The sequence below is a fragment of the Pan paniscus genome, chromosome 12 (genome assembly GCF_029289425.2).
Source record: "Pan paniscus chromosome 12, NHGRI_mPanPan1-v2.0_pri, whole genome shotgun sequence".
Classification (NCBI taxonomy): domain Eukaryota; kingdom Metazoa; phylum Chordata; class Mammalia; order Primates; family Hominidae; genus Pan; species Pan paniscus.
In genome coordinates, this window is record NC_073261.2 from 38116636 (window position 1) to 38133003 (window position 16368).

General features: G+C 41.9%; 2 gene segments (V, D, J or C); both read left to right on the forward strand.

Moving 5' to 3' along the window:
• Window positions 1-1778: 1778 nt before the first annotated feature.
• Window positions 1779-2896, forward strand: LOC100982226 (probable non-functional immunoglobulin kappa variable 6D-41). The segment is given in 2 exon segments: window positions 1779-2081; window positions 2289-2896. Coding segments are annotated over 2 exon segments (657 nt in total).
• A 10292-nt stretch (window positions 2897-13188) lies between these two features.
• On the forward strand, window positions 13189-14470 carry LOC103785115 (immunoglobulin kappa variable 1D-17-like). The segment is given in 2 exon segments: window positions 13189-14022; window positions 14148-14470. Coding segments are annotated over 2 exon segments (378 nt in total).
• The last annotated feature ends 1898 nt before the right edge of the window (window positions 14471-16368 follow it).

A 16368-nucleotide genomic window follows, 5' to 3' on the forward strand; every position in this document is an offset into this window, starting at 1 on the left:
GGACAGTGATTGATATCCCAAATAACCACCCACTTTTTGAAGATATTTGTCTCTGCTGCTGAGAAGTTGGATACCCAGAAGTGGCAACAGTGGGATCAACACAAGTGGCGATGGTGGTTGTGAGGCATGGCTCATGTCATTTTACTCATTCATAGCTCTGTTCAGGCTATGATGGCTACTTCATTACAGACTCTATTATGCAAATATTGTGGAAGTTAAGAGAAAAGACTGAGTTCCGTTAATCTGCTTACAAGTGGATGAGCCTTCCAGTATGATTGGTTGTTTGGTGTCTTACTGTGGAAGATATTCTCTGCTTTTTGCAGAAATAAATAAAATTTTGCACATGTAATTTCTTATTCATATGAGTGCATCCACATACCTCTCCTCTACAGCTTCTTCTCTGTGATCTTCCAATTTTCTTTATCAAAGACTGTGGCCAACCAGCTATCACTAATTCATGCATATACTTGACTCAGTACATTTCTCTCTCCACACTAAGTTGAACACCACGTGCTGTCCTCAAATATCTGCTAACTCAAGATAACACCTCACAGCCACCCATGATTGTGGCCAAAATGTGGGAGCAGCCTACTTTTACTTGCACAAATATATGATGCTAACCCATTCAAAAAGCCTAGATTTTCTTAGTGTTGTTTTGGTTTTCTTCTTTTATTTGTTTGCATTTTTTGTTTCCCCCCTTGCTATTAGCTGATTGAGAAAACTCATGAGATCACTGGAGTGAGCTGATGCAAAGGTGTTAGAGTAAGAGAGAAAAATGATTGGAGGAACTGGAACACCTGTTCATGTAAATGAAGCAAGGCCTCTGAATCTGCTTGAACCAAACCCCAAAAGTACCTAATATTCATACTAATATTGAATGGTGCTGAGCCTCACCTAACCCTAAAAATTGGAGAGACTGGCCTCCTCCACTTATGAGGGGCAGCTCAGTCACATACTTTTTAAATGCCTCATGGGACTACCTACCATTACCTAGTGATATTCTGCATTTTGAACAAGAAATTTTTTATTTGTTATCTGGTCATTGCTTGGTCCTCTCTAAAATCCCAGGGATTTATGCCTTGAGTTTTATTGGAGTTTGCAAGAGAGTTCACGAAGTATTCCCATCTAATGCAGATGCATCTAGCACCGAACAATGTTCTGGATCACATGGCTCAAGTGACAGAGCTACTTGTATCAAAGCCCAAAACCTTCCTCAAAACCTTCTCTTTTTCTGAGCCCACTCCAAAAAGCAGCCTTCCAAGTTAGCTTATAAGTGGGGTGGTGGAGTAGACCCAAGTGTGGGATTTGCTATGTCAATACTCTAAGCAGGCCTTGCCAACACTGTGCTGCATTCTCAGTGGTTGGAGCTATAAAGTACAATTATTTGTCCTTACCTTGAAGGGGATGAGCCAACGCTACTCACGTTCCTTCACTAAATCCCTGATACCTTCTCCAATGTGACAGGTCCTTAAATTTTGTAGGGTGGAATCTCACACTTTGGTCTTCATGTGCTTTCACTGAATATCCAGAGTCATTATTTTCTGCTTATCCTATCTAGTTACATGATGACAACAATATTGTGTTGTATGGAGTGATGCTTTGTGAAGCGTCCACAGGATCAAAGTTTCTTCAGCCTCATTGTGAATGTGTTGTCAGGAAAGTTAAGATAGCCCTGGGCTGAGACTGAGGATGTGAGCTGCTGTTCACCCCAGATGACTGCAGAGCCTCCCAGAGACTGCGACGGACTCTGCCTTCACTCTGAGGCTGGGCCCTGGGTCTGGTCAAGCCCTGCCGGGGCCTCAGCTGCGCTCATCTGCAGGTGCCAGCAGAGGGCGCCTCTCACAGTCCCCGAAGGGGCGGGGAGGGCGCTCTCCTGACAACAGTGATGTCTGTGTATTTAAAACAACAGGACATTCCCATAATTTGCATGTATCCTTCCTCCCACATCTGAAGTGGTCCTGCCTCTCAGTATCTTATAAGAGGCTTTTTCTCCTAGATGTGTCTTCAGCAAAACTGAAGTCAAAACATTGAGATGGTGTCCCCGTTGCAATTCCTGGGGCTTCTGCTCCTCTGGGTTCCAGGTGAGAATATTTAGAAAAAGCTAAAACTATTTCTTTGAATCATTAATTTTCTTAATTAGGAACCTAGCACCATATGGAACTTGGCTTGTTTTTAAATGTGATTTTTTTTTTTAAGTAATGCGTATTCTTTCATCTTGTGCTACTAGGTAGTGGTGATTTCATTAAGCAGATGCTTATATTGTGCTGATGTTTGCTGTATGGTTTCAGCCTCCAGGGGTGATGTTGTGATGACACAGTCTCCAGCTTTCCTCTCTGTGACTCCAGGGGAGAAAGTCACCATCACCTGCCAGGCCAGTGAAGGCATTGGCAACTACTTATACTGGTACCAGCAGAAACCAGATCAAGCCCCAAAGCTCCTCATCAAGTATGCTTCCCAGTCCATCTCAGGGGTCCCCTCGAGGTTCAGTGGCAGTGGATCTGGGACAGATTTCACCTTTACCATCAGTAGCCTGGAAGCTGAAGATGCTGCAACATATTACCGTCAGCAGGGCAATAAGCACCCTCACACTGTGCTACAACCCAAAACAAAAATTAGCTCAGCCTGGCGGAACAGAGAAACTGAACAATACCCCGTTTTTATGATCCTTGCAGGTGCAGTTGGGGAAATAATTTACCAAATACCATCACATATGGCCCATTCAGCAGAGCTGACACCCAAGAGTCAGTGCCTCATACTTTCATCTTTACCCACAGTAACTTTCAAACTAGGAGAAGAGTTCTTGAAGATTACTTCTCCTGTTTCTTTCCATAGGTGTACAGAAACTGTCCTTTACAAGTTGGTAAAAACTGTGGATTATTCTTCAGGGCTACAGTAATTCATTTATGACAAAATCACTTTAAAGGGTAAAGATTAGGAAACAATCAGGTGATGGCCTGGAGCTCTTTTGACAGAAGAGCCGTGGACTCAGGTTTCAGTCATTGTGGGTTCAAAGGAATGAGACATTGTTCCTATTTCCAAAGCGGCTCTGTGAAGTCTGACATTTGTTAAATCAGATTAACATTTAAGGTTCACTTTCACTGAATATTTGGGTTTTGAAACATGTAACTGGTCCATTGGGAACAGGGTTATAAATATCTAGCTATGGCTTTGGAAATGGGGACTATCCCAGAAACAATATTTACCTGGAATAAAAAAGGAATCGGCGTCTTTTGTTGCCAGTCTTAGAAGCAGGACAGGGCTACAAGCCAAAGAAGGTTGAAATTAGCAACTCTTAATTCCTCCATAAGAACTGCTTCACCAAAATCTGAGTGTACCAAAGCAAAAACTACAAAGAGAAAGTAGCTTCAGGAACTCAAGTAAGATATAAAAACAAAATGGACATTTGATTTTATATCTTGTTTGACATATGAAACACAGGGAGATCACCCATGATCCTTGGAATTTTCTTTTCTGCTCATCAAAAGCATTGTCTGTCTCCTGTTTTTCCACCTCTGTTATCCAAATTGCGTTTGAAAAAATGTATTTTTTAATTTTCATTATTCTTGATTGAAAGACCAGTATCTTATTGCTAACATCTTTTAATACCAACAGAAACTAAATTCATTTTTTTGACTTTGTTTCCTGTGTATTTATTCATTTATTTAAAAATAACTTTGGAATACAATGCAGTCGTTGAGAATTCAGACTTAGTGACATTTTTGTTAAAGATTTTCATCGTATTTGGTCACATAAAGTTACATCAATTTTCTATCAAACTTTTTTAATAACACAGATATTTTATTCCAAAGAAGTGAAGAAATGCATTGTAAGAAATGATGTGTTTCAGACACTGCCACCAACTTTCTCCACAAGATGTTCCAAGTTGGAGAACATCCTCTGGAAAAAAACTTAAATTTTGTGCCGTGGTTGGTTAAACCCAATGTCAAGAAAGGCTGAGGAAGAGACAACATTCTGTAAGATTCTTTAGTTTTTATGTGTGTGGGCTGTTTGTATGTGTTCTGAAGCATGTTGCTTTCAACCTGCATTCCACTTATTCTATGGATATGCAGAAACCTTAAGGAAAATAAAGTTGTAATTAGAAATATCTGGTCCTGGTATTGGACACCTGCCTGAGGTCACTTATTAGACCCTCCCCATGCTTCAAAGAACTGACTCCCCCACCCTCTCTATCAGGCCCCATCCTCTGTGAGGACCTTTCTTCCTTCTGTGTTGTGTACAGTTCATCATATTGGACATTTTAACATGCAAAGCAAAATTTCAAAATGATGCTTGTTGCTCCTATAAATGTGTTTTTATAGATTCATGTCCAATTAATCTTTTTCAACTGTAAAAGTAGTTAAGTGTCTCTAGTTGAGGGGAATGTACCATATATTTTTCCAATAAGAAAGACAGACATATTTTTGAATTTAATGAATTTTCACTTAATATCAGATTTTTCAGGAACAAGTAAATGCCATCATTTGAGGGTTAGGTGTATGTGAATAATTAAGACAAATTTTGATCCCAAGTACTGATATTCAGTAGGGGAATGAGAGCCATGCAGAGAACAATAACCACATAATGAAACTGAATAGAATACTTTCAGTAGTTGACAAACTGCATAAAAATCAGGCAATGATATGTGGTATCTGGAGGCTGAGGCCATTTATTTGTGCTGATCGGGGAAGGTCTCAGGGTCATACTGAAGATGTATCTGAGTGATGAGAAAACAATGAAGTGACCGTGGTCAAGGGATCACCATGAGGAGGGCAGGCCCTGTGCTTCCCAACCCCACCCCTGCCATTATGTCCTGCAGGATTCCTCCTGGCCCATCATCTCTTTTCCAAAACCTTTGGCATCTCACATGGGTCACAGAATCTAGCCCATAATATTTTTTTGACAAATAACTTTTCTGAATATCTTTTGTCCTCAACTATGCAGCTAGTTTATTGAGAAGAGAAATTATTTTGTGAATCTGACCTAGTGATGGATGAATCTGGCCTAAGATCCCCTTCATTAATACCTGTGAAAAGACTCACAGTCAAGACTCACTGGGACTCAGCATCTATAATCCTATGTAAGAGGTTAAGCTACAATCCTAACACTAGATGGTAGACAAACCCCATAATAACCCTAAGATATAAGCCTGATCATAGAAATACTGGGAGAGGTTAAGAGTGATAGTGTCCTATTATCAACAGGTAGCCCCTAGGGCTGGAATGTGGTCTCTGTGTTACCTAGAGTACCTGGGATGAGCTGCCAGCATCCTGAGTTGTGGGAACCCCCTCTGTGCTCTGTGCGCTGAGACTAGAAGCCCAGCCTTGCCTTCACTGCTGCCTTGTCTGTGTCCCCAAAGCCCATCTGCTATGGACCGAATTGTGCTTCAGAAATTCTTATCATGAATCTCTAACCTCCAATATAGCTGCATTTGAAGATAAAGCATATAAGGTGGTAATTAGGGTTAAAGGAGATAATAAGGGTGGGGCCCTGATTCGGTAAGACTAGTGTCTTTATAAAAGGAGACCCCATTGAGCTCTCCTCCACCCCCACCCTCCATGCATGTAGTGAGGAAAGGCCATGTGAGGACATGGACAGAAGATGCCATCTGAAAATCAGAAGGAGGGTCCTCAGCAGAAAGCAGACCTTTCTGGACCTTGATCTTGGATTTTCACAGCCTTCCAAACTGTTAGAAGTAAATTTCTTTCCTTTAAGTCATCCAGCCCAGAGAATTTCGGTGTGGCAGTCCCAGCAGACAATCTACCGTCCCCACCTTCTCTGAGCAGGATCAGCCTCAGGAAGCACCTTGTGGACTTTGGGACCCAGCTTTTCTTCTCTTCCTCCTTCTGTTCTGACTGCCTAGTGAGGAAGGGGAACTGAGGCTTCATCCTCAGATGGTTTGTATCAAACATGAACATTTCTTTGATGATGAAGTTGTTAGCCCACTTTTTTTCTGATCAGAATTGCATCAAATTGAATGAACTACTTGCTTCGTATTAATATTGGGAGATTTGCATGTTTGTTCCGCACTTGGATAATAGTCAGCATGTTGTGTGGATGCCATCTCCAGCCCCCTCCCTGTGTCCCAAGTGAGAGGGTCACTGTCACCTGCAGGGCCTGCTGGAGTATGAAAAACATCCTAGTCTGGCACCAGCGGAAACCAGATCTGGCTCTGAGCTCCTGCTCCTGCTTGATCCTGCTGCCCCACTGGACATGATCCCTGCCTGGGTCAGGGGCAGTGGGCCGGAACATATTTCACTCTGGCCATCACCAACCAAGATGCCTTCAGAGGCAGGTGCTCCCTCCTCCTGTTGCCTATCATGCACAAATCTTCCCTAGCAACAGCTCTGCCCAGGGGTTGCTAAAGGTCTGAAGTCTTCTCAGGGGAACAGGCTGGGGGACACCTCTGAATTCACTTTGTCTCAAACTCCCTTCCCACCCCCTCTATGGTCACCTCCAGTGTATCTTGTGGGCATCACTGCACGACTGCACGGAGCATGTCAGGATGTTTTCTCCCACCTCCTTCTCTGAATTCATGATGCAAATTCATCCTCACTTCAGGCATGGGCTGGCCACGCCTTATTTCTCTTATATACATGGCCCGGCACATTGCTGAACCCATAGTTCTGACCCTACTCCATGAATCTTTGTGGAAGGGTCATGGTTGGCAAGTCGTGGTTACTGGAGACCAGAAAGTAAAATGTCAAATACTGAGAAGCTTGTGCATGGAGCAGACATAGGCCATTGTCAACAGAGTCCCAGCAGCTGGTGAGTCATGAAACCTGGGCAGTGAGATCCCACATCACCCCACTCAGAGGGGAAGTTGGGAATGAGCCATGGAGGGTCTTCATCCTGTGACCATGCAGCCTCTGAGCGACATGTGCTGCTTTGTTTGATGGAAATGACCAGAAGAGGACTTGTCTATGCTGAGCTCTGGTGACAAAACTTCCCTCCATTCAGGGCCCAGACCCACTATCCATCTCCTGGGCATCTGCTGCTCTGTGATTCTGCACACCCACCTCAGGTCACTTATTATCCTCAGCAATGGGCAGCTCTCTGCTCTCAGCCCAGGGGAACATGGAAGAGGGTCCTGAGCTTTATGACCCTCAGGCTCTGTAGTGAGAAAGGGGCCATGTGTGGTGCACCCAGTGCTCATTTTCAATGTTCACGTTCAACTTATTAAAGTTTAAAACTATACCTTATACTAGCAATCAGAGTTCTCTTTATATATAAACGTGCATCGCATATTTTTTCATAAACAGATATGTAGTATATACAAATATATAAATACAACTTACTTCTAAAGTATTATATGTATTCAATATGTAAAGTTTATATTAGAAATTCATATTACATATACACATAATTTTACATTTTTTTTTGTAGCGTGTGTTCCTTTTCTTTCCAAGCAGAACAGAGTCTGGCTGAGTAAAGACTTTGAGTACATTTGCAGACTCTCCCTCTTTGGCTCCAACAAGGTTCCAGTCATTCAGTACCAGGGAGGGCACAGCTGACAGCACCCATCCCAGGAACCCAGAGCTAGTCCCGAGGTCTGGGTCTTGAGACTTTTACTCTTGTCAGGCTGCAGGATATATGCTTAATGCAGCTCCCGTGAATTTGTGAGCAGTTTCCTTCCCTTAAGCCCCTGCCAGGCAGACCTGTGGCCAGGGCCTGTGGTTCCTCCCAGGTCCTCAGCTCTGTGGCTCAGGAGAGCAGCTGCTTCCTCCACAGCTTAGGGTCAGCATTGGGCAGCTCTCAGGCACTGCCAGCCTGACTGTAGCCCTGGGTTAAGGACCCTATTCCAAATGTCTCCTCATTTATTGTAGTACTGGAAAGTCTGTCTTGTTCTTAAACTCAAAGTCCACATTTCCATAATTGCTAAAGCTGGCATTTGCCATCTGGAAAAGTAGAAATGTGAATTCATTGTCATTCTCAGAGCCTGGCCTCTTCCAAGCCCATCAGGTAAAGTTGCCCATATGTTCTCTTCTCTCCACACAACTTTACTTAGAGTTATAGTGAAATGTAACGTGTGGCAAAGCTCTTATTGCCTGCACAGAAACCATCTTCTTCTCCTTTGGTGCCTAGGGCACCAGCTCTATCCTGCTGGACATGGTGAGGACAGTGAGCCTCTCCCAGCCCGGGACAGGAGCAGGGATTAAGGATACATGTGATTAGCTCCACAATGCAATGTCAGGGGAGTGAAGGAGGGGCAGGGACTCTGGGAAGAATTTGATCCTTCATAAGAAGATGGAAGGTGAAGAGCTTTGCTTCACCTTCGATAATCAATGACTTTATTTTAGATTTGGGAGCTGGGACACATGTTTCATTGCCCTGACTCCTTCCACATCTCCTCTTTCTCTTACAATATCTCTGACTCAGTTTGTCTTTCTCAGATTGTGTGCTGAAAATCAATTTTCCCTCCTAATATGAAAACAAACTAACAGAATTCTCTTCCTCCTATCATGTGCTGTGAGATCTGACCGCTAAACTCTGTGATACCCAGATCGTATAAGAGATAATCATGGGATTTTACCCAAGAGACTTTCTAGCTAAAAAGAATTCTTGTGCTAGCTCTTCTCTCGGAAAAATTTTCTCTGTCTCTTGTCAAAACTGACACCAGAAAACAAGGTGGAAATATTTCCAAGAACAGAGGACAGTCATGCACTCAGTGAGCTGAAAGACATCTCTTCCCCTTGCATTAGTTTCCAATGCTGCTGTTTAAATCACCACAGTCTTATTGGCTTCACACAACATAAATGTATTACCCTGTAATTCTGGAGGTCAGAAGTCTCACTGAGCTAATGCTAAGGTGTCAGTAGGCCTGCATTCCTTCTGGAGGATCCAGAGGAGAGAACTGGATTCTCTGCTTTTTACGTTCCAGGTGCTCCCATAGTTCTGGTTCCATGGCCCCTTCCTTCCTCAAACCACATCCCTCCCTATTGTCTCAGCTCCTCTCTGACTGTGAGCCTCCTCCTCTATTTTAAGGACTTTGTGATTATATTGCTTTCATTTCGATAACCAGGTTTCTTATTCTCAAAGTCCTTAACTTACATCTGTCAAGTTCTCTTTTTGCTATGTAAGGTAGAATTTTTATGATATGGCTCCAGTGACTGGAGGAACACCAGAGTTCTTGATCTCACGCCAGTTTGGATAAAACGACACAGACACATGTGGAGTGTTTTAAGGAGAGAAAGGTTTAATATGCAAGAAGGAAGGAAGAAGAAAACACCTCCCCCATACAGAGACAGGGGAAGGCGTGATTCAAAGAGAAAACTCTCTGTGCAGCAGAAAAGAGACTCCTATATGAGGAGGCTGGAGGAAGTGGTGTCTGATTTGCATAGGGCTCTCAGGATTGGTTTGACCAGGCATGTCATTCATGTAGCCTGCAATATAACTGGCCTTCCCACCATAGCCTTTTAATATACAAATGCAGGGTGCCAAAATATTCTATACACATGGGGATATGTGGGGGCAGCCATGTGGCCAGGCATATGTGGGAGCCAGGAAGAAGATGGTGGGAGTCGCCATGTTTGGCTGGACTCAGTTTCTAATGGCCGGAATTTGCATATCAAAGCTTGCCAGCCTGGCTCTAAGAACCAGGGCTTTCCTGCTAGGCAAGAAACTTTTCTGGAGCTACTTTAAAAGAAACAAAACCTTCCCAAGGACACCTTTTCCTCTCTATCTGCCTAAAATAATTTCTTAATAACTCCTATATCACTTGGGTTCCAGAGACGAGGACATGGGCATCTTTTGGGGTGGGGACATTATTTATTCCACCAACAATAAACATATTCCCCAAAATTGTCCTTCTCTAAAGTAAAATTTTAAAAATCGCAAAGTATTTTTATGAAACAGAGCTGGACAAAATCTTAGACTCAGGTTCCTTTAAATTGTGAGCTTTAACTGTTAAGGTATGATCACTCCACTGACTCTAATGTAGATTTATTGCTGTGTAGATTGTTTTAGAGGATTTTTAAGTTTGTGATCCAGTGTAAACCAAACAGTATCTGAGACGGGTCTCAATCAAGTTATAGGTTTATTTTGCCAAAGATAAGGCTTATGGCCTGTGACACAGCCTTAGGATGTCCTGCAAATATGTGCCCAAGGTGGTTGGATTACACATTGGTTTTAAACACTTTGGAGAGACAGAAATTATGAGGAAAGACATAAATCAATACATATAAGATATACATTAGTTTGTCCTCGAAAGGTGGGATATTTTGAAGCAGAGGCTTCCAGATCATACATGGATTCAAAGGTTTCCTGACTGGCCACTGGTTGAAAGAGTTAAGCTCTGCCTAAAGAGTTGAATTCATCATAAAGAAATACTTGAGTTTAGATAAGGGGGTGTGGAAGCCAAGGTTCTTGTCATGTAGAAGAATCCTATGGGTAGCAGACAAAGTAGATAGTGAATGTTGCCTATCAGACCTTAAAAAAAAATGTCAGACTCTTTGGAAAAGACTTAGTAAGGGGAGGAGATTCTCTGCAGAATGCAAATTTCCCCCACTACAGGCAGCTTTGCAGGGCCACTTCAGAATATGATGAAGAAATATTTTTAAGGTAAAATATTTAGATTTTCTTCAGGGCCTATTATCTGTCATGTTGGAGTATGGTATCTTATCGCTACAAAGCATCTGTTTTGTCAGTCCAAAGCTGTCTCTCGTAATGATAATGTTGGTCAGTTTTGTCTGAACTCCAAAGTGAGGAGAGTATAATGAGGCACATCGAAACCCACCTGCCAGTCATGGCCTAACCTAGTTTTTCTGTTTTCTTTGAAATTCTCTCTGCCACAAGAAGAGACCGTTCAGCTGATTGGTGGCTTACAACTTATTTTTTTGTTTTAACAAACAGAACAAAAAAAAATCACCGCCTAAATTCAATCTAAAATAGATTGGTTAAAAAAAATTAAGTGCTTCCTGGATATTCCTACACGTCAAAGAAAGAGAAGTGACAAGAATAAACATGGGAAATACCCCTCATACAAAAGATAAACAATTTTTTTCACTATCTTGGTTTGGGTCCACCAGCAATGAGGATTCCTGTTTAGGCAGCAAATTTACAGTGGGAGGAAAGGAAGAAAGTGAGGGCGGGAGCAGAAAATGAATGGTAAAAGACACATCAACAGCCCACCTGACTCAGGATAACTGAAGATCAACCACATGTGGAAACATGGACTAAATTCCTCTGGGCTGTTCCACCTGAGAAATGAGGAAGCTGGGGTATGTATACACCTCATCCTGTCCTCACTGATTGTGAGCTGTCTCTCTTGTTCCATTTCAAACTGTTATAACAGGTTCCTTGTCACTGTGTAATTCATAAAGAACAGAAATTAATTTTCTCACACTTCTGGGGAATGGGAAATTTAAGATCAAGATATGGGCAGGTTAAGGTCTGCTTTCAAGATGATGCCTGGAGCATTGACTCCTTCAAAGGAAGAAAGGCCTTGTCTTAACATGACAGACGGACAGAAGAGAGAAAAGGATTCCAGCACTGTAATTCCTCTTTATAGTGGCATTAATGTATTCCACTAGATGGCTTCACCTCATGACCTAAACACATCCCAATAGGCCCCACCTGGCAATACCATTACACTGAGATTTAACTTTACAACAGATGGATTCTGGAGGACACAGTCAAACCATAAAACTTTCCTAAGAGATACACATTCCAGGCCATCTGGCCAGCAAGGCATACAGACAGATCTCTCTGCCCAAGATCATAAAGAACATAAGACAATATATGGCCATTGGAAGTGAGCAGAGGTACAGCAAAGGGGAAAGCCCCAGATCACAGATGGGGACTGCTACATTCATCATGGTACAGTTAATCCTTGAATAACTTGGGTTTGAAATTTGCAGATCCACTTATATTTTCTTCTGTGTGTGTCACCTGTGAGCAAGCACTTTGTAAGTAGTAAATATATTTTCTCATTTTTATGGTTTTCTTAAAAACATTTTTTTCTTTAGCATACTTTATTGGAAGAATAGAGTATATAATATGTATAATATAAAAAAGGGTTAATCAACTATTTATGTGATCACTAAGGCTTCTAGTCAAAAGTAATCTATTAGTACTTAAGTTAGGGATGCAAAAGTTCTACACAGGTTTTCAACTGCACTAGTGGTCAGTGCCCCAACCTCCACATTGTTCAGGGGTCAACTGCTCTTTCAGTCTGTAGCTGCATCTCTCTGGAACAGGATCTTGGCAGGTGGGTTCCAAGTAAAGGAATCCAGAAAATAACATCTCAAACTGTGCTGCATTTGTATGATGATTATGTAAAACTAAAGGCATTTAGAAAGCGGCAAATGCACAAAAAGGCTTTTCCTAAATATCCCTTATCTTCCTAAAAGCAAATTCTTCAGAAGGAAACCAATTTTTAAGAAAATTCTTCCTGAGAATTTTTATATCAGGGAAGATTAACACAAAACAGGAGTCAAAAATAGAAAAGACTGGAAGTTCATACTTCATCCAGGCAGGTGAATACCTATTCTTTTGAGGATGCACTTCTATTCTCATCTATTCTCTCCAGGTTGCCTACACTTCCCAATTCCCTCTTCCCTAAACAAGAAATATAAACACCTGGATTTCACTGACTTATCTGGGTAATCACCCTGCTATGATATCCTGCTGCACTTTAAGTGAATTGAGTTTGCCTTTTCTCTTATTAATCTTCCTTTTGTCAGTTTATTTTTAGCAAACATTTAGAGGGCAAATGGAACATTCTTCCTTTCTCCCAATATAAGCAGGTTCCCTTAAAATTCAGGCAGCCTATAAAGCAGCAGGAAGATTTGTGCACAAGCTACAGCGCTGTGATTTGGCTCCCCTAGTCAGGCATCAGTAAAATTTTGTGGAGCCCTAGGCTGCAGCCCACTGATGCTGATATAGTTGTATCCACTTTCCCTGCTACTGAACCAGGCTGGGACATTTTTGGGCACATTAGAGATGTGAGATATAACGAGTGCAAATCTATGTCCAATTTCATCTGGATCCAACTGATTTATCCATGAACATGGGCAGTTGCTTGATAAAAGATTGAGTGTCTCTTTCCTAAAGATGTTAACAGGGAGGCTGGTGTCTGGGTCAGGATGATGTCCCCACTCACTGATAAAATGTAAAAGCGGACAGTGGCATTGATGGTGCATGGCAGAGACATGCTCCGTGCAGTGGCCACACTCACTAAGAGAGATAAACTTTGGAAAATAGTACTCAATGGCAGAAAAGAAGGTAGACTATAAGTTGCCCAAAACAAGAATAAGGTACAGCCCATTTAGTCTCTGGGTATTGAAGAGACCTGTCACTCTTGATAATGGTGGATGTGTGAGTGCTGCATGCATTGAGGAAACATGGTATCATCTTTGTGTATTTGTAGTAAATTGCTTGAACTTATACTGGTAAGAACAATAGCATAACACCATTACCTCATACTTACAAATATATGCATCATCATGTCAATATATTTTATTTTTAATTTTTTTTAGAAAGGAACAATGATAAACTTACAGAAAAGTTGCAAGTATACAATAAATACCCCCTTCCCTAACCGGAATTATACAATAGTCTTTTAAAGACCTTAGAATTCTATCGTCTAAAACTTTACTATGTGTTTCCTACAAAAAAAGAATATCCTCCTATATACTCCCCATACGCCAATGAAATATGATACTCCACCGACTCCTAAGGAATATTTCAAATTGTCAAAAAAAAATCTAAAAACTGTCTCTCGTAACAAAATAGTCTCCAGTAGAAACCCATTCTCTGCAGACAAATCTGTGCTATCCTGATCTTACCTGGGACACCTGGGGACACTGAGCTGCTGCTGAGTTACTGAGATGAGCCAGCCCTGCAGCTGCGCCCAGCCTGCCCCATCCCCTGCTCATTTGCATGTTCCCAGAGCACAGCCTCCTGCCCTGAAGCCTTATTAATAGGCTGGACACACTTCATGCAGGAATCAGTCCCACTCAGGACACAGCATGGACATGAGAGTCCCCGCTCAGCTCCTGGGGCTCCTGCTGCTCTGGTTCCCAGGTAAGGATGGAGAACACTAGCAGTTTACTCAGCCCAGAGTGCTCAGTACTGCTTTACTGTTCAGGGAAATTCTCTTACAACATGATTAATTGTGTGGACATTTGTTTTTATGTTTCCAATCTCAGGTGCCAGATGTGACATCCAGATGACCCAGTCTCCATCCTCACTGTCTGCATCTGTAGGAGACAGAGTCACCATCACTTGTAGGGCGAGTCAGGGCATTAGCAATTATTTAGCCTGGTTTCAGCAGAAACCAGGGAAAGTCCCTAAGCGCCTGATCTATGCTGCATCCAGTTTGCAAAGTGGGGTCCCATCAAGGTTCAGCGGCAGTGGATCTGGGACAGAATTCACTCTCACAATCAGCAGCCTGCAGCCTGAAGATTTTGCAACTTATTACTGTCTACAGCATAATAGTTACCCTCCCACAGTGTTACACACCCGAACATAAACCCCCAGGGAAGCAGATGTGTGAGGCTGGGCTGCCCCAGCTGCTCCTCCTGATGCCTCCATCGGCTGAGATTGTTCCTCAGATGCAGCCACACTCTGATGGTGTTGGTAGAAGGGGACATGAAGTCACCTCTGCACCCTAATTCTTTTCTCTTTCTCAGCCCCAACTACACAGACATAGCAATGCCTCTCCTAATTTAATACAGACAGAGATCATGACACCTGAGGAGTCTAGTTTATGGCTTCAGTTGGACTTTATATAACAGAGAAGAAGCCACTATAGATATTCTAGGCAGGAATTGTCTTAATACAGAGAATTAAAGTAAACTACTGACGTCTAAATAAAATGTAGAGATGAATCTCTAAATGTAATGTTTTATTTACACAGAAATATTTCCCAAATGGGGCATACAGGAAAACTCAGTGGTCTTCAATATGTGGCAAGAACAAAGAAAAAGTTAGTGTTTCATGAAAAAGGGAAAATATTACCTATGGCTCTTTGAGAAAGTTCATTGGCACTAGGAAGGGTTGGGAGCTGGCAAGCTCAGACTGGGAAGCAGTGGTGGACAAAGTGAATCCTAGAATTATATCAAGTTATCCCAGAAGTTGTGGACAAATTTGATTTCAGGTTACAAGAAGCCAAAGCAGTGAAGGTTGCAGAGAGTTTTGTTACTGAAATACCAGGGATTCAGCGTAGATCCTGCAGCTCACCACACAGAAAGCCAATCACTAAGACAAGTATTGCCAAGGAAAAGGCTTTAATCAGGTGCTGTAGCCGAGGAGATGGGACACCATTCTCAAATGTATCTCCCTGACCAACAAAAATTAGGAGTTTATATAGCACGGAAGAAATGTGGGAAAACAGGAATTATGGAGGGTTAAGGGAGATAATTTTGTCAACAAGAAGCAGGAGGTCAGTTATGCAATCATAATGAGTGAAGGGTCTGATGTCTCACTGTCCTGACTCAGTGATATGTAAGTTTCAGCTCCTTGATAGTATCTGGGAGGCCTGATGGTTGGTTTACTGAAAAAAGAACTCAGGTAAGACAGATGTAACTATCTTGAGTTTTAAGATCGGGGAAGTCAATTTCTATGTTTATTCAAAAAACCATAAACATTAGTTCCATGGCATAATAGGGCCTATTTCAATTGCATTCTAGAAACAATATTTTTCACCCTGAGTGCCTTTCCCCTCTGGTTTCATGGCTCTGTTTGGTATGACAAGAATGACCCAATTCCTATGATTAACATTCACACTACAACCTTTCAAAACCAAGGATATAGTATTCAGGAAAGTTGATATTAGAAGCAGCATTCTTTGGTGCTCCCACTGAAAGCAGAATGTATCCACCCCTGAAGTAAGGGTTTTCTAACCATGTGGTCCTCAGTCCTGTCTGGAAGCTTAAGTCTGGAATTGCTGAAGTTCTCGCTTCCTAGAGCATCTTTCCAGGTGTTTCTCCAGTCCTCACCTTTGTCTCTCTGCCTCTTAGGTACCAATGGATAATATTGAGTCTTCCTTTTCTCACTTCCAAATCTCATGGGGGACCCTCTTATTGGGCAACCCTATATAGGACATGAGAGGTAAAGAGGGATATTTCCATAAGTTAAAATGATTTTCCCCCAAAAAGGTCATTTAAAAAAATTATATTTGAAGCCACATGTTGAAAACACATCCAGCTTTGTTTTCTTATTAATGCAAACTTAATTTGCAAATATTTTCAGGATTGTGAAGGTTGAAAACATGATTATTTGTCCATGGAATGATCAAACACCTCTACAATTAAGTGGAGTAAACATTTTCTTAAAAACTTATACTCATTGAAATAAAGGAATATATTTAAAATGTTTGAAGCTATGTTAGAAATTATTGGACTTAAATTCAACTGTGCGGTTTGGTTT